The sequence below is a fragment of the Eleutherodactylus coqui genome, chromosome 3 (genome assembly GCF_035609145.1).
Source record: "Eleutherodactylus coqui strain aEleCoq1 chromosome 3, aEleCoq1.hap1, whole genome shotgun sequence".
In the NCBI taxonomy this organism is placed as follows: Eukaryota; Metazoa; Chordata; class Amphibia; order Anura; family Eleutherodactylidae; genus Eleutherodactylus; species Eleutherodactylus coqui.
The window spans coordinates 126785048-126811685 of record NC_089839.1 but is presented as its reverse complement, the minus strand read 5'-3'; the positions used below and the strand labels follow the sequence as shown (position 1 = coordinate 126811685).

General features: G+C 45.1%; 2 protein-coding genes across 2 annotated transcripts in view; both read right to left on the bottom strand.

The window, feature by feature from the left end:
- The window catches only part of TIAM2 (TIAM Rac1 associated GEF 2), a 507083-nt gene that overhangs the window by 152186 nt on the left and 328259 nt on the right, over positions 1–26638 (bottom strand). The gene's annotated exons all lie outside the window — the stretch shown is intronic.
- On the bottom strand, positions 18808–21610 carry LOC136620950 (uncharacterized). Its single transcript, XM_066596063.1, has 4 exons — positions 21023–21610; positions 20788–20891; positions 20551–20697; positions 18808–19836 (listed from the first exon to the last, which is right to left on the bottom strand). Exons 1-4 carry the CDS (start codon positions 21110–21112, stop codon positions 19542–19544), a joined length of 636 nt encoding a protein of 211 aa, XP_066452160.1. The 5' UTR covers positions 21113–21610; the 3' UTR covers positions 18808–19541.

Here is a 26638-nt window from a genome sequence, read left to right as displayed (position 1 = left end):
CATTTGCTTCACCCAGTCAATGGTTTTAAAATCCAGTGTTTGCTTTAGATCTAGTTAAGAACTAACATCGAGACCCTGTGCAGAAGGAATCACACAGCGCGTTTTCTAGCAAACTAAAAAGAAAATTATGTAGCAAAACTGCAAACTGTGAATACAAAAATGAATGCTCATATTCTGGATTTCATTTTCAGCTCCACATCCATCTTCTAGAACACTTATCAGCAGTCCCGTCATGTCGGCACGTGTTCCAGCTGTATCTCAATCTACTAAATATCGCAAAGATTTTAGAATATGGAGCCAAAATAAAATTTTACAATTGTATCATATATAAAATAATATATGAAACTACAGGAATATCTGATGCCACAGAAATATTTTTGTCCACTAGAGGTCACTGTTGATCCATTTATAAATGGAGTTTATGTAACAGGATAAAAAAAAGTTTAATTCTTATGCAAAAAATAAAAGATTGAGATGTTTTGTAGCTTTTGGAACAAAATGCACCTGAAACGCTTTCAGTGTTCTGCCACCTCAGGAGCCCACTATATTTTTCTGACTATAAGGCCAGCTTCCTACAAGCGCCAGCGGATTTTTGCACACATTTGCACTACATATTTGCGTAATGGGCATTGCGTTTCTCCCGCACATATGCCCTGTATATTTGCACGTGGAAAACAACACGCACACAAGTTTAATTAGTTTATTTTCGTGAGCAATACACACAAAAAATAGACACGTTGAGTATTTTTTTGTGCAAACAAAATGCATGCTCAAAATATGCTCATGTGAACGAATCCATTAAAGGGGTTGTCCCGCGGCAGCAAGTGGGTCTATACACTTCTGTATGGCCATAATAATGCACTTTGTAATGTACATTGTGCATTAATTATGAGCCATACAGAAGTTATAAAAAGTTTTATACTTACCTGCTCCGTTGCTAGCGTCCTCGTTCCCATGGAGCCGACTAATTTTCGCCCTCCGATGGCCAAATTAGCCGCGCTTGCGCAGTCCGGGTCTTCTGCAGTCTTCTATGGGGCCGCTCGTGTAGAATGCCGGCTCCGTGTAGCTCCGCCCCGTCACGTGCCGATTCCAGCCAATCAGGAGGCTGGAATCGGCAATGGACCGCACAGAAGCCCTGCGGTCCACGGAGACAGAGGATCCCGGCGGCCATCTTCAGCAGGTAAGTATGACCGCCGGGATTCAGGTAAGCGCTGTGCGGGTTGTTTTTTTAACCCCTGCATCGGGGTTGTCTCGCGCCGAACGGGGGGGTGTTAAAAAAAAAAAAAAAACCCGTTTCGGCGCGGGACAACCCCTTTAAGATCAATGGGTTTTATTCACTGCATATTGCGAGCGCAAATTTTGAACGCATAATACGCAGCTCCAATACTTTTGTGTGAATAGGCCCTAAGACAATGTTTTCAACAAATAAACTATTGTAACTTATAGTCCAGAGGCAGGGGGTCTGGTAGATCCAGGGACCCTTGACCGCTGCCTTAATTATCCAGCAGTGCGCTGATCGATCTTTGGGAGAACTCTGCAGCCATGTGTTTGTGCATGTAGCAGACCTGTGAGTACATGTGGCAGAGCTGTGTATGTGTAGGTGAATTCTGCAAGACCTTGTGTGTTCTGCCCATGTACAATGTGTGTGCAGCAGTGCTGTGTATAATGTGAACGTATCTGCTGGCACCATTGTTTAAATGGACACACTAGGTGTAATAGGAGCTGACTGTTCACCGTTAACTCCCTTTTCTATACTAGAACACCAAAGTTAATAATGGTAGCCTCTCCCCTTTGTTAGACCCCCATAGACGTTTAAATTAGCCTAAAATATTTTTTCCTGTTTTTTGCTGTCTAAACCCAGGGGCGGTCTTATAGTCCGAAAAATACAGTAGTTACCTAACCCAGAAAGCACCAATTTTGATGCGGTTTTGCCCGCTGAGCTGCACTGCTGATGTCTGCGTACTGTTAAAGCGAAGGCCACTGATGTCATATGTAAAGATCCAGTCTACAAAATAATAACTGTCTACTGTCACTTTTACATTATAAGATAATATTAGATGATGTGAGTGCATTCTCTGTACAGCACTGCAATATGTTGCCACAAAAAATATATAAAGGAAGGGGAAATAAATAATTATTCATAATAATAAATAATGATGTTTCTGTAAAATAAATTCTAATGTAAAAATGAATCAGAACTTGTTTTATGTCACATAAATTCAATCCGAATAATCAAAAGCTGAGATCTCAGCAGACAAGTACACGTGACGCATACAACGTGCCAGCACATTGTCCTTCCAAAGCTACCCGGCTTCTCTGCAAGTACGCAAGCCATTCAGAACATTGTGCATGATTGGAAGCTGCATCTTATTTCCAAGAAGAACTAGGCTGTTGTAATCAGAACAACCCACACACCAGAATTACTGGATAACACTGCTCATCTGAGGGTGGAAAAACAAGAGGAAGTCAACAGCACAGACTGCCAATAAGAACGTAGCGAAGCCGCATCATCTGTTCACTGCAAGTACGGCGCAGTCTAATTATTATGTTTATCTCTTCCATAGTGCTGATATATTCTACAGCGCTGCGCACAACTCATTTATTTGCACACCTATTGGTTACTTTTAGTTTTTAATATGTCAATTATAAACACTATCGAAGAAGGAAACCCAATCGTGTCTCCAAACTATAGGAGTAGTTTAGAGCACCAGGGCAAAACTAACACAAAGTAGGTGAAGTATAAAAGCTGATGTCTTCATTCTATATGTATCAGTACAGCCCCTTGTTAAACAGTAGCCGGCCCAGTAATCAGTAGTTACATGAATAGCTATGTATTGTACGGTTGTGCAAAGTCCGCCAAACTGCAAGCTACTCTTGCATAATGGCTCTCTGTTTGGTCTCTTAAGGATCATTTACATGGGGCGATGATCGCTCAAAAATCACTAAAAAAGCGATCGTTTAAGCGATAATCGTTGCGTCTAAACGCGTGGCCATCGTGCACCTTTTGGCCACTGCTAGCTGATCGTTAAATTCAGTCCAACCTAAAAATCAATGTTCAGCCTTATCAGCAGTTCTCCAGGGGTAGTGCTGATAGCATGGTTTCCCGTTGGACAACTGAAAGCTGATAAGAGCCCTCGGCCTATTACCTGCTTTCAGCTAAGGCTTCATTTGCACACTTAATTGCTTTTAAGTAGCTAAGTAGTGTTAAGAAAATTGTAGATCAATGTATCAGTTAATTATTCTATATTGCATTGTAGACTAGGAATATATAGCAGTGAAGGGGTTAAACGAAACTCTTCTATAGGCCTGCATGTCTTCTGAGGAAGAAAGATTAGAAGATAAGACGGTCTACTAAATCACCCATGTATGTTTATAGATAATGTATACAGGAAGACGGGGTAGACTGTAAGGTGCTTCCCATGCCTTCCTTTCTCCTGAATTTATGACGGTCTTATTGTATGTAATAGATACACTTAAGGAGGTGTAACTTATGTTAATCATTTTTTGTTTTAGCCTATCATGTATTATTATTAATCTTGGAGGTATATATACTTTTGCTGTGATGTCATTTATAGTATAAAAACCAAATACGCCTTAGAATAAATTAGAAATCATCTGATACAGCACAGGCTGGTGTGACTTTGTATTTCTCCTGGGCCCAGACTTCTGCACGGGATCTGGGATCGTCTTCTCTTTGATAAACACATAAATTCTCCTTACATTTTTGGTCCTTCGAGCCGGAATCACTCACTGCAGAGGGAGAGGACAGCCTGGCTGTGAAAAGGTGGGTCTGAAGTACTCTCCGATCATTAAAAGACCTCCGTCTTGCTTAGACGTAATTAGAGGCCAGTCGGGCATCCTGTCTGAAACAGTGACGTTTTTCCGAACTAGCCGGAGAATTTAGAAGCCTCCCAGATAACGTGTAGTAAGTATAACAATGGTTAAACTTCTCTTCTCTCTTCTTCTTCTTCTGTATACTTTAGTGTTAGTAGAATTTACAATGTGTATTGTAAATGAGAGGCAAGTATAGACGAATGGGTTGTCAAGGGACAATAGCAGTAGTCTATGTGAGACCATAGCCATTGTGAGAAGGCTACAGGAAAGAATTAACTCCGTGCGACACGTAAAAAGTGGTTAGATGACGTCATGGGACACAGGGGTGTCCAGGAACTTTACTTCTTATCTTTCTATTACTTTCTCTTTGATATTGTGTTATAGAGTAACTAAGAATATGAAGAGGGCGGCCGCCTACTAACATAATGTACTATTTGTATTGTTGTCTTATATTGCATGAAGCGAATGTGTGAGTGATTGAGATGAGTGGAATAAATAAATAAATTAAAAGTTCCTAGTTGTAAAGAATTATGTGATAAAATACGGAAAAAATCAGCTAAAAGATCAGCAGAAATACGGATTATCCGCTGCTGAAGTCTGGTTAAAAGAAGCCCCAAACTGTCACGCCCATATAAAAATAGACCCCCGACAGTTTGATGAACAATTCAAAGGGTTAATGAGGAGTTCCAATTGAATGAAAAATAGAGAGACCAGATAGAATAATTCTATGGCCAGATTGGAGTTCTGTAGAAGGAAATTAGAATGGGAGGGGAGGAGATGGTAGACCCCTTCCATAGTATAATCAGAAGGAAATAGGAGGTTATATAATGAGATACATGGTTACCCTTAGGATGGGATCCTTGGAGGAGGTTATATAATGAGATACATGGTTACCCTGAGGATGGGATCCTTGCAGGATGTTTTGCAGAATATGCAAAACATGCAGAAAAGTGTTACAAAGAAAAGGGTGAGAAAGTGAGGTTTTTTATACAGGGAGAGGAATGTGATACGATGGTTCAAGAAAGTCAGAGAGGTCATTGGACAGCGAGAGGATGTGAAAGTAGAGACAGAGGAAGAAGCAGAGGTGGGATGCAGCTCGGGGATTTAAATGTGTGTTTAAATAATGGAAGTCTAGTGATTTTTCCCCAAGAGTGCCCTGAGAAACAATGTTCTCAGCCACCTTGGGGAAAAATGACTAGGAGGGGTGGATGTACAAGACTTGGAGGATCTCATGGCAATTTCCACTGCCTGAGATAGATCTCCAGGTGAATGGGCGGATGATTACTTTCCTGGTGGGCTCAGGAGCCACCAGGACATTAATACATCCCAATATGTAGCCAATGTTAAATGTAGTAATAGTCATATCCTAGTAAGAGGGGTTAATGGCCGGACCCACAGGGAATCCCTCTCCGAACCAGTTATAACAGACCTAGAGACAAATAAGCCTGTGAAATGTCAGATTATGTAGTCTTGAATATGTCCAGTAAATGTGTTGAGATGAGATATTATGATAACATTAGGTATACCTTCACCAGAGTACCTCAGGGCTGCTGTGAATCTCCAACAATTGTCTCCCAGGCTATGTCAGCACACTTAGCCCAGTTCCAGCCTCTTAGAGGTAGTCAGCTACTACTGTATGTTGGTAGCCAGCAGCAGACAGTGGAGAGAATTGTGGGGGGGGGACACAGTCACACTCTTGAGGTTTATTTATGAGCAAGGCCATAAAGTAAACAGGTAGAAACTCCAATACGGTCAGCAAACTGTTAAATATTTGGGGTATAACCTGTCCGATGAAGGTAGGCAAGCAATTCTGGAGGTCCCAAAACTATGAGCAAATGATGTCCTCTTTGGGAATGACAATGTTACGTGTGCTGCTGGGATATGTTGTTCTATTGTGTTTCCAGCAGCACAGCACTCACAGGGTTAATGATTCAGCTGGCTGGGTGTGGTACTGTCTGCTAGCCAATCCCCTGGTCAGTCTGTATGGCCCCTCAGGTGAGCAGTCATGAATGCTTGTCTGGTGAGGGTTGCAGTGTGATCAGGTTCATGTCCGTTTGTATGTTTATGTTCTGTCAGTTTCGTGTTAGTTTGCTGTGTGTCCGGCAATCTGTGTCCTGTCCTGTTGCAGCGTGCGGCGTGAACTCTGTCCGGTTCTGCTGGACTCCTGGTTAGTGTAGGGACTAGCAGTATAACCAGGAGCCGTGAAGTGGCCTACTAGTTTCAACATATTGTACAACATGTCAACTAATACCTGGTATTTATATTCAGCTTATCTGTTACTAGTGGTTGCATGTTGTATGCAGTGTATTCTGGGTCTGTCATGTGGCATGTGAATGCATCCTGTTCTGGTGTGTGGCTCCTAGGATCAGCTAGGGCCCAGATCCGAAGACCGCTGGGCTGCCCTTATTAGGGCAATGTCCCCGCTTAGGTAGGGCCACTGTCATCCTCCCTTGTAGCACAGGGTCAGTTGCCTGAAACCGGTGTGAGTCCCGTGTGACCCTGATAGTACCAGTATGTGTCCCCTTTGGTCATGATCATGTGGGTTCCGTGCTTTGCCTGCCCACACGATTGTAACAGACAAACTTCTGCAGCTCCTGGATCCCAAATTCTGCATCTCTGACAGCGCTTCTTACCAGACTCTGGTGGGCACATCAGTCTGGGGGGCTGCTGAACTACAGCAAGCCCTTTGTGCTAACTGTTGACTCAGGGGAAGGATATATCACCTCTGTGTTAACTCAGGAACACGGTGGGAAGCAGACTAGATCCAGTGGCCGAGCGCTCCCACCCTGTGTACAAGTGGTAGTCAGACCTTCTGCCACTATAGTGCTGTCCCCCCACACACTGAGTACCGCACGCAGTTAGTTATACTCATATCTCAGTCCTCGTAGACATCCCCCTGCAGGACACTACTGCTCTCAGCCACACCTGACAACCTAGGGATGTACTACGCTCCATCCATCTGCCTTACTGCCCATTTCTTCAGACGGTCCTCCATACAACTGTCTAGGAGAGATGGCACATGAGGTGTTACCCCGACCAGATCTGCAGGAGGTATCTCTTGTAGATGCTGAATACACTCTTTGTAGATGGACTGTACATCTCCGTTAAAAAAAAAAAAAAAAAAAAGCTATATTAAAGGAGATGTCTCGAGGAAGCAGTTAATTTTTTTTTTTGCCCAGTCCCCCCCATTAAACATACATTACAAAGCCCCCCTGTAAATGACATTTCTAGCTGGTTCGTACTTACCGTTCCAGCGTTTCAGCAACTTATAAAAGTTTCCTCAAGATGGCCGCCGGCTCTTTCCCCGTCGCTCGCTGCAGCCCGACGTGCGCGCTCCCGAGACGCCGCCAGCTGTGTCTCCATGGCAACCGGACGCATCGCAGCCGCCGACCAGACGCCCCGCAGCCGCCGACCAGACAGCAGGTAACCGGCGCTAGCCCCCGGCTCCCCAGCGCTAGACCCTCAGCCCAGGTGAAGGCCCCGGAGCCCAGCGCTAGGTTCCGGAGCCCAGCGCTAGGCCCCCCGGCCTAGCGACAGCCCCCCGGCGCAGCCCGGCGCAGCGGCAGCCCCCCCCGGCCTAGCGACAGCCCCCCCATCACAGCGGCAGCCCCCCCCGGCCTAGCGACAGCCCCCCCGGCGCAGCCCGGCGCAGCGGCAGCCCCCCCCCGGCCTAGCGACAGCCCCCCCATCACAGCGGCAGCCCCCCCCGGCCTAGCGACAGCCCCCCCCGGCCTAGCGACAGCCCAGCCGGCCTAGCGACAGCCCCCCCGGCGCAGCCCGGCGCAGCGGCAGCCCCCCCCGGCCTAGCGACAGCCCCCCCATCACAGCGACAGCCCCCCCGGCGCAGCCCGGCGCAGCGGCAGCCCCCCCCCGGCCTAGCGACAGCCCCCCCATCACAGCGGCAGCCCCCCCCGGCCTAGCGACAGCCCCCCCGGCCTAGCGACAGCCCCCCCGGCGCAGCCCGGCGCAGCGGCAGCCCCCCCCGGCCTAGCGACAGCCCCCCCATCACAGCGGCAGCCCCCCCGGCGCAGCCCGGCGCAGCGGCAGCCCCCCCCCCGGCCTAGCGACAGCCCCCCCATCACAGCGGCAGCCCCCCCCGGCCTAGCGACAGCCCCCCCGGCCTAGCGACAGCCCCCCCGGCGCAGCGACAGCCCCCCCGGCGCAGCCCGGCGCAGCGGCAGCCCCCCCGGCGCAGCGACAGCCCCCCCCCCCCCCCGACCCATCACTTACCTGGGAGGCTTCTCGGGGCTGCTGGGCTGGGCTGGGCTGGGCTGGGCTTCTCCGCTGGGCAGCTCCAGTTTCTGCACCTTCCTCTAACAGAGGATGGTGCAGAATGGCCGCTTCAGCGCGCTCCCGAGCAGTGACAGCTCGTCTGCGCATGCGCAGAAGAGCTGTAGCGGGGAGCACACTGAAGCGGCTCGTGCTGAATGGAGAAGACCGGACTGCGCAAGCGCGTCTAAAAAAGCAAGCTGCCAGCGAATTTAGACGGAACCATGGAGACGAGGACGCTAGCAACGGAGCAGGTAAGTGGAATAACTTCTGTATGGCTCATATTTAATGCACAATGTACATTACAAAGTGCATTAATATGGCCATACGGAAGTGTATAACCCCACTTGGTTTCGCGAGACCACCCCTTTAACTAAATTGTTCTTCAGATGTGCAGCAGTTTTGAGCCATGGCCTGTGTCATGTCTCAACAGGGGGGATGGTAGCACTCATATGGAAAGTATTCACAGCCTAGGGCTTTACAAACTACTCTAAAAAAATATTTTTTTTGTCTTGTATTATTTGTGCTAAACAATGCAGAAGGGAGTATAAGACCAGGAGGGGGTGCCGTCCTACACATGGGGGATGCTGGGAGAGCTCTGAGTGTAACTTCTATAGAAGGAGTGACGAGCACCATACTGGTAGATCTGCTTCCTGACTTACTGATTGCAATCCCTGCTAGCCGTCATAAACCGCTCCTGCAGTCACACTGTTTCTGCCATCACACGGCTAAATGTCTGCCCATTGTCTATGTGTATAGCATCTCTCACTCTCCACCTCGCCATACTGTGCACATCTCCAGCCCGCCATACTGTGCACATCTCCAGCCCGCCATACTGTGCACATCTCCAGCCCGCCATACTGTGCACATCTCCACCCCGCCATACCGTGCACATCTCCACCCCGCCATACTGTGCACATCTCCAGCCCTTTACCTTCTGTATCCCCCCATTACCTGTAGTATGTAAGCTCGTTGGAGCAGGACCCTCACCCCTATTGTTCGCATCGCCTGATTACTATGTAACCGCGGTTCTGTAATGTTTGTACTTTTGTCTTTCTGTATTCCCCCTGTCTATGTAAGCGCTGCGGGATATGTTGGCGCTATACACAAAGATTATTATAGATGTGTGTCAGATGAGGGACTTGTTGGCATTGCACACAAAGGGGTAAGGCGTGGCTAGATGCTTGCCTGGCTTGATCGTACTCCTAGTCAGGCCACGTCCCTGGCGGCCATCTTAGTGCTAGTCATGGCCTGCAGCCATTTTAGTACCTGCTGTAATACCTTCAGCCGCCGCCAAGGTGCCATCTTGGCTCCTTACATCCCATAGCTGTACCTTCTACCTGGCATCCCAATGCTTGCACTTGTAGTACACAACACCAGTGATTAGTGCCTTCTCTGAACTGCATAGGAATAGTCAGAAGCCTCCATCACTGTCCTCTGTGTGTTGATGATATGTTGTCTACCTGAGGTGTGTGATATAAGATGGGGTCAGTATGATACTACGGGATATTTAGTCGTAGCAGAGGAATATGTAAGGTCTCCTTCAGATAAGTGTCAGGTAGTGAGGGGACAGGTTGCTATGGGTGACGGTAGTGAGGGGACAGGTTGCTATGGGTGACGGTAGTGAGGGGACAGGTTGCTATGGGTGATGGTAGTACTGACAAGGATCAGGGATAGTAGGCAGCCGGACAGACGGGATGATTACATGATGCAGACAGTCCTGGGATCACACAGTGAAGGAATGAAGGTTTACAGTAGTATTAGATGAAGATGACAACGGCCTGAGTGCTGGCTCTGTGTGGTGGGGTCAGCTCACAAATGGTTACATCCTCTGTTACATGGGAATGCTTCTTTCACCCTCGCCCCCACCTTTCAGCTTTAGAGTTCAGGGAGGGAGGGAGGGAGGGGGTATGTGACTGACTCTAGCCATACTCTGCTTGCTTGAAATGAATAGACTTGTAATGAAGATGATCAGGAATGAAGTTTAGTATAAACCTGTGTGAATAGGGAACGTACATCCTTGCTGTTATTTGTGTACATGTCAGTTCTGTGATTGGTTTGCAGTGATTTTGATTGTTAAATGGTGTTTTCAATGTGATAATGTCATGTAAGATATAATAATAATGAAGTTGTTGATAATGTGAGAGCTGAGTGTCCCTATTACGGGAAGGATAGCACAAGGATGCTGCAGTTAGCTGTAGGAGTCCAGATACAGCTAAAGCTCTGTTTATCTTACTCCATCACCTCTCCCTGATAAGAGAAATTCCTGAGGGGGGGTTGTTAACGTTGGAGGATCAAGCGACTGCAGATGATTGGAGTAGTAGTAGTTGTGTGAATCTTTATGTTATGCAGTAAATATTGTGTATAGAGAATTGTATGTTAATAATAATTATATGAGCTAGAAAGACTTGATCCCACGATAGATAAAAGTTAATGACAAGTCTTCAAGCTGTGATGAACGTAAAATGTGTGATTAAGCTCTTTAACTGTACCTACCCCCCACAGATAAGTGATCAATGTTATACATTGAGTTTGCTGCTTCCACCTGTGGGCAGGGACCAAATACCTGCTGTTGCCTCTGATCCTGGGGTTATACTTGCTTCGCGCTACCTGGTAATGGGACCAAGGCAGACTACGGGAGACTGCCTGAGGGATGCTGTGCGGAGAGGAGAACCGTAAGGGCACGCTGTCTCTGGGATATGGCCTGAGCTACAGAGAGCACGCACAGACGTGTGATGGTTGTGTGGTGACCGGGCCTAGAACAGGTGCCAGGTACAGCCCCTAACGGGATTGTGCTTGGTACAACTGATAATGCCTGTGTACCTCATGACCTCCGAGGGCAACAGCGAAGGCCGTATCCAGAGAACTAGGAACACCTCTCCCAAAGGTTCCTCTGACCCATCGGGGTCCCAAGGGGGTACCGGACGAGTATGGGACGAGAAATCGGATGGCTGCAGGGGGTTTGAGTCTCTTCTCGTATGGTAGGTAACAGTGAATAAAGATGTAGACCGGATTAATTACACATACTATAACCAACAGAGATTTGTTAATTATACAAGAGATGCAATCAAGGGCCTAGAGGAACAACTAGGACACACCTTACACTTATTGCATGGCAAAATAGAATGGCTCTTGTTATATGTTACTAGCAGAGTTTGTAAAATGATTGGAGGACATTGTTGTACTATCATTCCTAATAACACGGCACCAGATGATACTCGAGCACTGGAAGGGTTAAATGCATAATAAAATGAACTAGCTGATAACTCTGGCATAGACGATCCATTCACAGACTGGTTGGAAAACTTGTTCGGACACTGGTCACAAGTCATATACTCCACATTAGTCTCTATGTCAGTATTTGCCTCCATTCTAGTACTCTGCGGTTGCTGCTGTATCCGAGGACTGTTACAAAACCTTATTATTAACACTTCCATCACCAAAACTATGTTCCAAAATATACAAGATGACGAAGAACAAGATGGCTTACTGGGTCAGGTGACCACCTCTGTATGACAAGTGATGGGTAAAAGTTGTATGAAGAAAGCGCCATTTTACTTTGATGATTTTGAAGTGTGACATTTTGATTCCAGTGTGTCCTGATTGTACCGGAGGATTGCTCTAAATAACTGATGGACACTTCGATAAGTAAGATTTTATATCATGATGGACAATCATTTATATATGAAGAAAGGAACATCAATCTCATAATAAATCAAGGCCAAGCTTCTCTTGGGGGGCGGGCCTAATTTTAGGTACAATTGGTGGAATGACTTATATATATATATATATACACATCAATGTAATACTTTTATATGAAATAATTACATACTTAGTTTTGAAGTGTGAACCCGGATCTTCTGGCAATAAAGTTTTGGGCCTGATGAAGCCAGGGGGTCTGTGGTAGAGTTATTTTATATGTGTATTTACTATTATACTGTGTTGATGTATTGATCTAAAGTGGGGAATGTTAAGAAAATTGTAGATCAATGTATCAGTTAATTATTCTATATTGCATTGTAGACTAGGAATATATAGCAGTGAAGGGGTTAAACGAAACTCTTCTATAGGCCTGCATGTCTTCTGAGGAAGAAAGATTAGAAGATAAGACAGTCTACTAAATCACCCATGTATGTTTATAGATAATGTATACAGGAAGACGGGGTAGACTGTAAGGCGCTTCCCATGCCTTCCTTTCTCCTGAATTTATGACGGTCTTATTGTATGTAATAGATACACTTAAGGAGGTGTAACTTATGTTAATCATTTTTTGTTTTAGCCTATCATGTATTATTATTAATCTTGGAGGTATATATACTTTTGCTGTGATGTCATTTATAGTATAAAAACCAAATACGCCTTAGAATAAATTAGAAATCATCTGATACAGCACAGGCTGGTGTGACTTTGTATTTCTCCTGGGCCCAGACTTCTGCACGGGATCTGGGATCGTCTTCTCTTTGATAAACACAAATTCTCCTTACAAGTAGCTACTTAAAATTTTATGTAAAATGATCGCTCAAAGCTGTCACTCAAACTGTCGTTTGAGCGATCATCACTCCGTGTAAAGGCCCATTTACACCAGCCGATGATCGATGAAAAAAAATTTGCTAATCAGCGATCGTTTTAGGGATAATCAGTGCGTGTAAATGTGCGCCCATCGTGCGCTTTTCGGGCACTGCTAGCTGATCGTTAAATTCAGTCCAACCTAAAAATCGTCATTCACTCTTATCAGAAGTTCTCTATGGGGAGTGCTAATAGCATTGTTTCCCCTTGGAGAGCAAGGGATCCCTTGGGCTATTAACTGCATTCAGGGAAGGCTTCATTTGCACACTTGATTGGTACTTAAGTAGCTGAGTAGCTACATAATACTTTATGCAAAATGATCGCTCAAAGCGGTCACTCAAACTGTCGTTTAAGCGATCATCTGCTGGTGTAAATGGTCCTTAAATAGGCCTTTAGAGTGCTGTCTTAACCAAGGGGTGTCTCTATGACATCTTTACACTTTAGTAGAGCGTAAGGACAAGTGTTGTTTTCTTAGGGAGATTACCACGTTTTTAAATGCAAAGCGCTTTTGTTACAAGATAGCAGTACTAATCATGGAGTCCCCATGTATATAATAAAACAAGGGAATGTTACAGAATTGAATCAAAGCTAGATTTCTCATCTCTGTTCTTGGAATGCCAGGTCTCATATTGAATGGCCACAGGCATTAGATAATTGCTGGCAGATGCCAGACATATGTCTCTAGCTTCAGCATGACAATTTTTTGACATCATCTGGCGAAAGAGGCAAGGATCAAATAGATTGTACTTTTACCTGTGAGATTCTTGTTTCCCAAGTAGAGTCTGACAGCTACTTATACCTCTGCTTGCAGAGAATTAACTTGCATTTTGCCAAGCTAAATGGGAATATTAAATGGAATCTGTCAGCTCGAACTTGCTGTCCAATCTGCAGGTATGATGTTATAGAGCCAGAGGAGCTGAGCAGACTGATATATAGTTTTGTGGGAAAAGATTCAGTATAGCTTGCATTTTATACATGTAGATCTCTGCACATTCGGAGCTGAACAGTCTAATGGGCGGATCTATCAGTGATTGACAACTATTTGTGTATGACTGTAGATATAGAGGTACCTGTCAATCACTGATAGCTCCGCCCACTTGACTGTTCAGCTCAGAATGAGCAGGAATGTAAATGAATAAAATACAAGCTATACTGAATCTTTCCCCATAAACCTATATATCAGTCTGCTCAGCTACTCCTGTTCTATAACATTATGCTTGTGGTTTGGACAGTATGGCAGAGACACAAAAAATAACTTTGGCTAACCAATTCTTTGACATACAGTTATCTTATGATGATGGGCAACTTTAAAGCATTTTCCACTAAGCACAACCCCTTTCCTTATGTGCTACCCCCTTCTTAAGGCCACACTATAAAAGAGAGAACTTGGCACGGTCAAATATTACATGGTCAAGCAGCGATGTCATTTCCACGGCAGAAACAGGTTATTGAGGGCAGCCTGACCCCCAGCAGTCAGCTTGCCGTTACGGGGTCTTGTCTATATTTTACATATATATGAGGCTTAATGGTAGAGAAGAATAGGTAGTTCAGACCTGATTCTGTTATTATAAGTGTGTGAAAAACGCTTTTCAAATTGTGATTGTTAGAAAATAAGTTTAGCCGCTTGTTGTTTGGCCGTATATAATATAAGAAGACGCTCACCTCCACGCCAGATTATGGCTTTCCTTCTATCATTTTCTGGGAGCAGCTCCTCCTTGAAGTACTTCTCAGTCCGCTGCCGCTCGATCCAACCGGCTTCTTATATGAAGTATGCAAAAAATATTCAGGAGCTCAGACTTCTTAAAAAGTAACTTCCATGCTTTATTTAGACGGTGATCAAGATCTGAGTAAAGATCGAAACGCGTACTCTGTAGACACCTTATACCCATGATGCTGTGAGCATGATGTCTAAATAAAACATGGAAGTTACTTTTTAAGAATTCCAAGCTCCTGAATGTTTGTTGTTTGCACTTTCTTGACCAACTACATAAAAACTCTGGAATTTCTGTGATTGTTGGCTGCTCCTTAAAGCACGCCTGTGACATTGATCTAACTAGCTGACAATAAGGACTTTTATTCATACATTTGCAAGAGAAACATATTATTATACTATTCCTGACATTATTTTGAAACTGTGGTTAAACAGACCATCATTTTTTGCAATCTTTTCTTCTGTAAAAACCAAACCACATGAGGTAAAGAATTTATAGCGTACCCACTATGACTAATATCACAACCCAGATGCAGCTCTCAGCAGTGTCATCTCTTCTTGAAGCCTGGGTTCACACAGGGCGGATTTGGTGCTTATTTGCCGCGGTTTGCCGTTGCATATCCGCATTGCGGCCATTCCGTCGCCGTTGCAGTGCAATGCAGTGCGCCAATGTGTTTGGCCAAAATCTCGTTCTCACAGGGCGTAAAATTTACCGCAGAGCCGCAGTGCGGATAAGCAACTGCGTCGCGGTTTTGAAAGATGCAGCATGTCCAATCTTTCGACGTTTCCGCAGCGGATTTTTTTCCATAGGGCCCCATGAACGCAGCTAAAACCGCAATGAAAACCGCTATTGCTTGTTTTGTAGCGATTTTTCCAAGCGGTTCCGCAGCAGATTGTTCGCATGAGAAAGAGGGGCAATAAAGTTTGTTCACAGGAAGTGGTTCAGCGGCCATTTTAGCCGCTTGGCGCCATTTCAGCCTGGACTTCATGGAGAGTGGAAGCAGCGAGCAGGAGCTCTGCCGGCAGCACCAGACCCCTCACAGCGGCACCACAGCGATTGGCAGCAGCAGCAGCCCAGGGGAAAATACTGGTCCACAGGCGGGAAACTCCACCACGTGAGTGGCGGGAAAAGCACCGCCATCAGCGGAGGCACCACCACTAGAACCCCCCGCGGAGGCACCACCACTACCCCCAGCGGGGCAAGCAACCCAGCGACATGAGCAGCGGGAAAATCCTCAACCTCGGATAAAGAAGGTAATGCACTTCTTCGCCAATCACCATATTTTGCTCTCGCCTGACCGCTTCGCGCTCTTTTGCGTCCTTTTTCTTTTGCATTGCTACGCATGTTATCCGCTTTTTTCCTCCCTTGCTTTGCTCCACAATTTATGGCCTTTTTCTTTTGCATTGCAACGCATGTTATCTGCTTTTTTCCTCCCTTGCTTTGCTCCACAATTTATGGCCTTTTTCTTTTGCATTGCAACGCATGTTATCCGCTTTTTTCCTCCCTTGCTTTGCTCCACAATTTATGGCGTAACTGTTCGTGGGGCACGGTTGGCGTTAAGTCGGTCCTTTCCACCATTATATGGCCCCCCCACCCGGTTGCATGGCATTCCTTTGCACGGGCGAGGCCACGCGTTTTGTCCCTTTTTGCATTGCCTACCCTAACTTACAAATAGGAAGCTGCAAATTTTTTTTATCACTTTTTATTCTTTTAGAATTGCTCACCCTTCGGCATCTCACGTGTAGATGTGAGCCTCGTTGTTATTTTTGGCGACTTGCAATTGTGCGCTAGTGGGCAATAATGTTGTGTATCTAATGAAATGTAACCATTTTCTGATTACTCACAGGACGAAAACCATTTTCTGTTGTCGCCAAGCACATTTCCGGACAATGGCGTGGTATCAGCGAATGGGGATCAACGTTGCCAGGATGATAACATTGGTGAGTGTAGTGTGCGCTGACACAACCATATCCACCCCCCTCGGAATGCTATTCAACTTGTTTTGTTCTTTCCTCCCCCCTGCAGGTTGAAAGTAGGCCTGAGATTTGGGACCCAGCCGAGCCGGGCTACAGTGACCGAGATTTAAAGGCGGACGCCTGGCTTGCGGTCTGCACAGGGATGTATCCCGATTGGGACTCCGCTACTGCTGCCGTCCACAGTGAAATCCGTAAGTTTACACTATTGGTAACGCTTTGTTGTTTCTTTCTTGGATGTACTCAGAACTGTACTGCATCTAACCACACTGTTTATTGCAGCTGTCGGTGGATTGCATCCTTTTGCAGATTGCTTGTACCATGTTTAATTGCCATCTGTAATTTTGCAGTTAAAGACGTCAAGAATCGTTGGCGGTCTGTTCGGGACCGCTACAAGGAGCACGAAAAGGATTGTGAAAAAAGCGGCATGTCCCCGTCACAAAAAAAGTGTCCATACCAGGAGGTACTGCGCTTCCTCAGAACAAGTCGAGCATTGCGTGCGTAAGTGCAAATATCTAAGCTAGCTTGGCTTCGATGGCGTCGCATTTTGAGGTTCTATGTCTCTAAACGGTACTCTTGTTTCGTCCACAGATCCAGCAGGAACATCACGGCCGCGCCTCCCACGGTCACAACTGCTTCACCCGACAAAGATAGGCCGGGACAGGAGTCGCAGGATGATGAGCCCAGAGAAGGTACCCCAGCCTTGGAAGACAGCCAGCGTAGCACGCCCGATTTGAACCCCACTTCAGTAACTCCGGAAGTGGGGGAACAAAATGTGTCGTGTGGCAATACTACTGCCCCTGCCAGCAGAGCATGTCGTAGCAGGGAGGTGAGTTCCGAGCGGACGAGCCGCAGCGTTGCTGCTCGCCCGCGTCGGAAGAATAACAAGCCAGATGCCACCCAAGAGGCGCTGTCTTTATTGCGGCGGTCTGAGACGGAGGATCAGTGGGACACAATGGGTACCACCATTGCGTCACGCATTCGTGAACTGAGCTCGGAGCGTCAGTGGACTATTCCTTCCGCCAGTTCTTTACACTGTGTTAGAGATTTTTGGTTCTCAAAGACCCATTGCCGATAGCACTGCCATTATTGTGGCAATGAAAAATGCAGCCTTTCCAGTACAACCCTCAAACCGCATGTTGCCTGCACCCCAATCTTTCCCTGATCAACCTGCCAGGGTTTCTAGGACAACGGTATACCCCATGCACCATGGCTCTCCTGACACTGGCTACGGCGACACGGTCTCTGGCGGTTCCCCGTCACAATCGTCGTTTCTCTCACTGATGAACAGCCCTCTGCAACAGACATCGCAACACTCAACCGCACGACTGTGCTCGCCACCAAATGCATCTCAATGCAGTATAGGAGAAAGCTCTTTTAGTTATACGACATTGCAGTGATCACAAACGTTTACTTTGGGATAACTGCAATGTCTTAGACGCTACCATTGGAAAGTGCAGGTTCCGTTGTGCTGTTGCCTTGTCTCACACTGCATGGAGTTGGCTGGTGTCCCAGAAATCCTACGGATGGTCATGGGAAAGATTGGGGTTGCAATTTCTTAACATCGCTCACTGCCGGCTACTATGTGCTCTGCTGCAAAAAAGGCTAGGTGCACTCATTCCTTCCCGTCAGTGGCATGACCGTTAAGTTCTTCGATGGCTGTGCCACTGTACGAGAAGGACTGTGTTTGCGCGTGTTTTTTTGTTTTTTTCCGCTGCCTTGCTGTCCTCCAAGGTTGGGGTAAATCACTTCTTGGACTCATTGTCCTTTGTTTTCCTTTATTTATTTTCCTGTCTATCTTCATGCTCGCTCTAGTGTAATGTATGTTAGCGGAGTTCGAGCATGAAAAAAAAAAAAAAATGGTGATGAGAACAGGGGCAGTCTGCGTGCCTGTTCCCATCATCATTTTCGCTTGCAGCATGTCCGTCAAGTGTGGCCAAAGCTAAACTGGTTGTGGATTGGCCAGTGACGGAGAAAAACTTTACACCACATTGTACCGTTACTACGTGCGAAATGTGTGCAACTACAGGCCCTCCTTATTTGTTGCTAGAAATATAAAGCAAACACACAATACCGCTATCCGACAGTGATGTAAAATTGTGTCTGGATGAACGTGTTTTAAAAAACGTAGCAAGGAAAAAAAAAATGTGGTTTGATGCACTCCCGGTGCGTGGCTAATGTAACGCTACATTATGATGTGTCGTCAAGCTTGCGAAACTGGTTCCATTGCTTGTGCAAAATTTGTTCTATTCATGTAGTGGTAATCGTTAGCTACGCTGAAAAGAAGGATACGGTTCAACTCATGCAATGTTCATTTAGCTATTAATAAAAAACCATCATAGCCTAACAATTTTCGTGAATTTTACAATAAAGTTTATGTATCTTGTGCGGCGAAAAAAATGGAAGAACAAATTTTTTCTTGAAATATAAACACATTTTATTATGCAAACGGTTGAACAATTTCAGAAAATTTGAAATTAAAGGTGGAGGAGTGACCTTTTGCGCCTTTAATAAAATACGTTTTTCTCCACGTACTTTGTTTTCCGCGTCCTTCTGGGGCTGGGCGCCGGGGGAGGGTCACACTGCAGTTAGGGCTGCACACCACCGACACAGGAGAACTGCCATGGCACGGTGCCTTCGTGACTAAGGAAATAGTCAGTGAAGAGTTCTCGTACCTGCACTGCAGTAGCAGGCGTCCTACCTCCCCCCCAGTTGATGACCGTGTCAAAGGCAGGATCGAGTTCTTCCACATCTACCTCGGGGCGATAGTACCGGAGGTAGTTGTGAAGAACACAACATGCCTTGACAAGGTCATCAACTGTGGTAGGGTCTACCATTAGGGTAGTCCCTAGAACTCTCCACTGACTTACCATAATCCTGAAGGCACACTCAACCACACGACGTGCCCGGCTCAGCCGATAATTAAAAATCCTTTTCCGGGCATTCAGTCCTCTTCGCGGGTATGGGCGCAACAGGTTTGGCATCAACGGGAAAGCTTCATCCGATACCATCACAAAGGGGACTGGATGTGTGGTTCCCGGGAAAGGTTGTGGGGCTGGGAGCGTGACGCCATCTCGGAGAATTTGTATCCCAATCTGTGATGTTCGCAGCACCCGAGAATCTCCAGTGCTGCCATAGGCGCCGACGTCGATGCAAACAAATTTGCTATGTGCATCAGCCACGGCCATCAGGACAATTGAAAAAAATTTTTGTAATTGACAAATTTGGAGCCTGAGTGGGCTGGCTGAAGCACACGCACATGTTTGCCGTCGACGGCGCCTATGCAGTTAGGAAATTTGGCAACATCTTGAAAGCCTGCTGCAACACGTTGCCAAGTGTCCTCGGTAGGTGAAGGCATCACGATGGGCTGCAACTTCTGCCAGATGGCGCTGCATGTGCACCTCACAATTTCGGTGATGGTAGATTTACAAACACGAAATTGGAGATGCAGGGATGCATAGCTCTCTCCTGTGGCCAAGAAGCTGAAAAGAAGCAGAGAAGAGAAACAAAAGTTAGTACACAATGAAGACTTGCATTACATCAACACTTCTATGTATACAGTATTCAGATATTGTTCTCAACACGAAATTGATTGGAGAACGCAGTAGAATTCGTGTGAAGGAAATAAGATTTGCAATTGAAAGGTATACATGGGGGGGGGGGGGTGAAATTCTCACTTTCCACGCCACACATGGTTCAGATTTCCATTCTCCCCATCCACAACAAAAGGAGAGAGAGAATGAGAAAATGCAAACATGTTCCTGCTACACTCAGGAAGGTAACTTGGTCCCGTTCACTGCCGGTGCACAACAAAGGTTGCCCAAGTTTGCTGGTATGGTAAGTTCAACAATCTCGCTGCTGACACTGTATCTGAAGTCAACCAGCCACAAGATGATGCTGTTCTGGTGCCACGCACGGGCAACCAAACACCCACCCGCCCGGTGAGATCGGGGTAGCCGTGCAGGTGTCATGATGGGCGTGGTGCTAATAAAAGGGGTGCTCAATAGCCTAGCTGTCAAAAAGCAGTGTGACGTAATGCTATAGCATTACGTCCTACTGCCGGAGCAATCAGAGCATAAAAACTGGTACTGCGCAAAAATCACGGAAACAATAAAATTAAAAAAAACAATTGGCTGTACACTCACAAATTACATTACAGATAGAACAACAGTGACACGATAAGAAAGGTTACTTACCGAAGGGTGATGAGCAGCCTTTCTTCTGCAGTGATCGCCTTCCTCATCTGCGTATCCTGGTAGGTCAGATCCCGGCGCACCAGCTCCAGAAGGCGCTCAAAGGCCTCCATAGGCAGGCAACAAAAAGAAACGAACTTCTCAGGATGGCTGCAGAGAGAGAGAAAGGGAGAGCAGGCTAAAATAAATAAAAATTCTTAGCGCAACATCAAACCTATTCCCATGCTACACTTCACTTACTTTTTAAGATCTTGGTAGAGGCTTGCAAAATGGCCCTTCGTCCCCCTCTGTGTCAGTAGGGGATGAACCCAATAGCGTCTCTGATGCCGGGAAGCACGATCAGTCTGTAAAAGAATATTAGCAGGAATTAAAGCACATGAATTAAAGCACATGGCCGCAATCGCACTCTAGTCCACAATGCATCAACAAACAACAAGGAAACTAAGCACACAATGACCATTAAAAAAACGCTCACCTTTTCAGATTGTTCTCTATCCATCAGAAGCACAAAGGCAGTCAGTCTGCGTCGGTAGGCGCGCCTGAGACGGACAGTTCCTCGCTCCATGTCTGCTGACAAAATGGCCACAAATACAAAGCTCTTCCTACCCTATGCAGAAATGGGTGGGAATGATGACCTCACAGGAAAGTTTTTTTTAGAATCTGCACCTAGTAAAATACGCAAGCAAATCAGCAACAAAAACCGCGCCTCTCCCAAAATAACCGCAGCGGTTTTTTCCGTAGCAAAGGGCCTGTGGATTTACCAGCGGTAGAACCGCTGATAAATACGCGGTGAAAACCGCGTCTAAATTTGGCCATAGCATGCGGATTTGCCGCAGAAATGGAAAGGTTGCGGGAAAACTGCAGCGGCAAAACCGCGACATTTCCGCGACACAGAAACTGCATAGAGGGGGACACAGGCCAGAAATGCCAACCTGAATTTTTCTATTTTCCGAACAACTAAAAAAAAAAAAAAAATCACAGACAACCAACATTTTTTTATTAGACAATTTGGAAAACCACAGTGTACAATAAAGAATATAAGTGATGCATGTTGATGGTGATAATCACAATGTCAATGAACTACTCAAGTGGCAGCAGCATCACAATAATTACAGACGTGTATTTCTTTCAGGGACAAATGTGCCATATTTTAACGAACCATCCAGAAATTTCTGGATGGTTGGCAACCCTGATAGAAGCACTCCTATCGCAGTTACTGATGACGATCACACAGCCCCTGTCACAGAGGCATAATAGAGGGGATCACAGCTCATGTTCTTGATTGTATATTTATGGTCTGTAGCTTAGTTAGGTGAATATAGAAGGTAATGATAAGTATACTGTTCCCCCAGCAGGAGAAACAGCCTCTAGCTAATGCTGTGCTAATGCATCATGGGATGGAGCAGGGATGGAAAAATGTGTTTTCGCTGGAGTGACCTTTTAACTGCTAGCACTCCAGAGAAGGCCTTCAGCTATAGCCCCCAATCTATAAATGAGTTGTGTCTCTAATTACTGTTTGAGCTCTCTATGCTGACATGTTAGATATTCTCCATTTATTTCTCTACTTGTATTCCCAGAACTGCTAATACAGGTCAGTAAGGATATTGTTTCTCTTTAAGGAGAGCACCTAGAAGGTGTGAGAAAACTGATAAGGCAAACCATGTTCCTCTGGGAAATATGCAAATGGGAAGCTGGAACAATACCTCTGCAATGCCACCTATTGGAAGGCCAATACTGGTAATCCGGTGCCACTCTCCAATGAATTTCAACAGACAGTGGGATAAGATTTATCCAACTTCTCTTTTTATTGTGTCAATAAAAAACAGCAGATATGCATTTCAGGGTAGGCCCCTTCATCAGTCAAGCTGGGTTAGACTAGATTACAGAAAATGAATTAAGAACTTCTCGTGTTCCCTGGTAGGTTCACCAGGGCCTTCTGGTAACTCACGCCACCCCACCCACCCACCCATTCCTCTATCCACCACTCTCCCCCTTTCTGCCTGTTCATTTTCTCCTTTTCTCCCCGTCTATTATTTTTCCCACTCCTTCTTACATTTTCATTGTTCCCTTCTTCATTATTCCCTCATATTATCGAGTTGTGACCACTTTACTTTTCCTATTTAGGACCTAAAGAATGTTCCTGCCAAATTTCATGTTTGTACGACATCGAGAAGTTAGAGAATTAGATTAGGTACATTACATAGGGGTGCCAATACTTTTGCAACTAGCATTGAAAAATCAAGTTGTGACCTGTTTACTTTTCCTATTTAGGACCTAAAGAATGGGCATGCCAAATTTCATGTTTGTACGACAATGGGAAGTTAGAGAATTAGATTAGGTACATTACATAGGGGTGCCAATACTTTTACAATTAGCATTGAATAATCAAGTTGCGACCCCTTTACTTTTCCTATTTAGGACCTAAACAATGTTCCTGCCAAATTTCATGTTTGTACGACACTGGGAAGTTAAAGAATTAGAATAGGTACATTACATATGGGGTGCCAATACTTTTGCAACTAACATTGAATAATCAAGTTGTGAGCGGTTTACTTTTCCTATTTAGGACCTAAAAAATGGTCATGCCAAATTTCATGTTTGTACGACACTGGGAAGTTAGAGAGCTAGATTAGGTACGCCAATACTTTTGCAATTAGCATTAAATAAACACGTTGTGACCCCTTTACTTTTCCTATTTAGGACCTAAACAATTTTCCACCCAAATTTCATGTTTGTACGACACCGGGAAGATAGAGAATTAGTGGCGAGTCAGTCAGTTAGTCAGTCAGTGAGGGTGTTTCACCTCATATATGTTTTTCTCTGTTTTTATTTTATGTTTTCTTGTATTTTCGTACTCTTATTTTTCTGGATTTCTTTATTCATTTTCTCTAACCTAGTCCAACCCAGCTGATTGATGAAGAGGCTTACCCCGAAACGCGTGTCTGCTGGTTTTAATTGACACAATAAAAAGAGAAGTTGGATAAATCTTATTCCACTGCCTGTTGACATTCATTGGGGAGCAGAGACGGATTACCAGTAATGTTTTTCCATTTGCTCAATTTTGTCCACCAGTTCGTGGCTCGATCTGGCTGGCAGCGCCTCCTAGTAAAATTAACTTTCACACAAATCCACAACCCTTTTTTGTCCAGCTATAAGTGTCCCCACACCTACTAGATGCTCTCCTTAAAAAAAAATCTATACTCACCTATTCCTCCCCAGGCAGACTCCTTACTGCATCTTCTCCTCGCTGATCTTCTCCAGTCCCGGGGTCACCTCACCTCCAGCCGGTCGGATCATCTTCTTACTATGAAGCGTGTATTCCTCGCATTCTTCTTCCTGTCCAGCAATGTACGTTATGTCACTGTGATGTAGCTTTTATTGGCTAGGAAGGAATGCTGATCTATTGCAGAGACAGCACACATGTGCAGTCTCTACAATAGCATGCACTCCATGCTAGGCTATGAAAGCTATATCAATAGTGACGTAGCATACATTTCAGGGCGGGAAGAAGAATGCCTGTGGACTTTTCGTCACAGGAAGCAGAATAATCAGCTAGCTGGAGGTGACGTGACCAGGGGGACTGCACGAGGCAAGAGAAGATTGGCGGGGAGAAGATAAGTAGACTGCTTGGAGAAGAATAGGTAAGTATAGAATTTATTTTTAATGACAGAACCCCTTTAAGGAAAAATGATACCCTTCTGGACCCACGTCTATTGGCCTCTCACTAGCCAAGCTAAAAACCTACTGCACATTGATGAGGGGCAATCATTCCAAAACAGCTGTCTGTGGATGGTTTCTGGCTTTGGCTTAAAATTCTCAGTCATTGTTACAAGGTTTGTTTAAAAAGTCTAACATTGACTTGCAGGAATGTTGCCTTCCAATAGGCTGTGCTACAGAGGTATTGTTCAATCTTCCAATTTGCTATACATACTACATGCATAATGTGAATAATACCTTTAAATTATTAAGTATAGGTGTATGCAATCACATAGCAGATCAACTTGGCATCTTGAATGAATAAACTTGAGTTGCCTGCACAAAACCCTGGCCTCAACCCCATCAAACACTCTTGGGATGAACTGGAACACACATTGTGAGCATCAATGTCTGATCTCACAAATATACTTTTGAGTGAAAGCGCACAAATTCTCATAGCCACAAAAGTAGAACCACCTGTATAATAATGTCCATAGTTTGGTTGAAGCTTACATGGTGTGATGTTCAGGTGTTCACATACTTTTGGCCGTATAGTTTCCTTTTTTCCATGTGGTTTAGAAGCTGCAGGAATTCACCTATATTTGGCAAAACTGAAGTTACCAGACACAGTTTTACCGCAATTTTTATGCTTTCTTACCCAGCGAACAAATGGTTTTTTAATGTACAAGTACCAGCATATTTAACCATGGCCTAAAGGTCCATTCGCACATAGCAATTGCCTTCCAGGTCCAAATAGTTACAACCATTTATAATTACTTTGGCTTAATGTAAATAAAAGCAGAAATCATAAAAATATTGTTTATCACTGAGCTTGGCAGGGTATTCGCATTCCATAAACCGATGGTATATTGGTATATTCCATGGTATATTGGTAGACTGATTAGTGGGCATCTGACCTCTAGAACCACTACCGATCCTGAAAATGAATGAACCGCAGCACTGAGGGGACCTGCTCACTTGAATGGAGCTGTATTGTAGATTTCCTGCCTTCATTCTCAGGATCAGTGGGGAGACAAGATTTCAGACCTCAACCGATCATAAAGTGATGGCATATCCTAGCAATATGCAATGGCAATTCCCTTTAATTGCTTGTGCATAAAAATTACAACAATATAGAACAATTAAGAACTTGGTGACCATTTTATGTAAATGACTCTCATTCTTGAGCAAATTTGAAAAAAGATAGAATGAAGACATATTATTTTCACTTCTGTAAACTGATTTAGAAGATGCAAATGTTCTTCCAAACGAGGGGATAATTCAAAAATGTACATTATATAGAATAACAGAGCACACAGCACAAAACAAACCCCGAGCTTCGGCGGGTGTGCTTTCCAGGCGTACTACAATCCTCTGTCAACAAGCTCCACTCCGTTATGACAGCTACTTTAGTACTAATCCCCCCTCACAGACACGAGCTTGCACGGAGAATAGTTCTCTATTGCGGACTGGCAATCCAGAACAAATGTGGTATGCTGGTTATTCCTGGCAGCTCCAAGTACAAAGACATCCTTTTGGTCTAGGGGGGGTCTCGCCGTCTACTCATGGTAATCAGTGTGGCTTACTTGAACTTACAGTGTCAAGCCAAACCTAATCTGCTGAAAAATGTTGGCCTGGTGGAACAGCTTGCTTCCAAGGAATTTTGGAAAGGAAAGCCCTTTATAATAGCATTAGTCTCACAGCCTAATAACCACCATCACAGCAGTGGCTCTTAATTTTACTGCATTTACTGGTGACAGATCTATTGTACGGACTATTGTGGTTTGTCTACAGCAACCAATCAGAACCCAGGTATCAAAAAGTAATTTGATGGTGGCCTTTTGTATCAGAGTAAAAGGCCTTTAATACCTAAGGCCATCGTCAAATTAATATTTCCAAGCCCCTAAAATGCATTCATGGCCATGACACAGCAGATTATTTAAATATATTCAAATCAGCTAACTTTGTTGGGTGATGGGGGCACTAATCCGTGTTAAAAATATGTGGTACTCTTATGACCTAGGGAGATAAGGGGAGCAGGCGTACCAAATTTTTACCTATACCACAAAGCAGCTATTTGCAAATGTGTATTATAATAATAAACTTTATTTGTATAGCGCCAACATATTCCGCAGCGCTTACATAGACAGGGGGAATACAGAAAGACAAAAGTACAAAAATTACAGAACCACGGTTACATAGTAATCAATTGATGGAAACAATAGGGGTGAGGGTTCTGCTCCAACGAGGTTACATACTACGAATAGTGGGGTGATACGGAGGTAAAGGGGCTGGAGATGTGCACGGTTTTGCGAAGTGGAGAGTGAGGGATGCTATACACATAGACAATGGTCAGACATTTAGCCGTGTGACGGCTGAAACAGTATGACTGCAG

Bases quoted from the DNA above. Each gene is read 5' to 3' on its own strand.
- LOC136620950 (XM_066596063.1), bottom strand. From the start codon at position 21,112: ATGGAGCGAGGAACTGTCCGTCTCAGGCGCGCCTACCGACGCAGACTG. The intron at 20,698-20,787 runs GTAAGTGAAGTG...CTCTCTCTGCAG, and splicing joins CTCTACCAAGATCTTAAAAA to CCATCCTGAGAAGTTCGTTT. The intron at 19,837-20,550 runs GTAAGTAACCTT...GCTTCTTTTCAG, and splicing joins AGGCTGCTCATCACCCTTCG to CTTCTTGGCCACAGGAGAGA.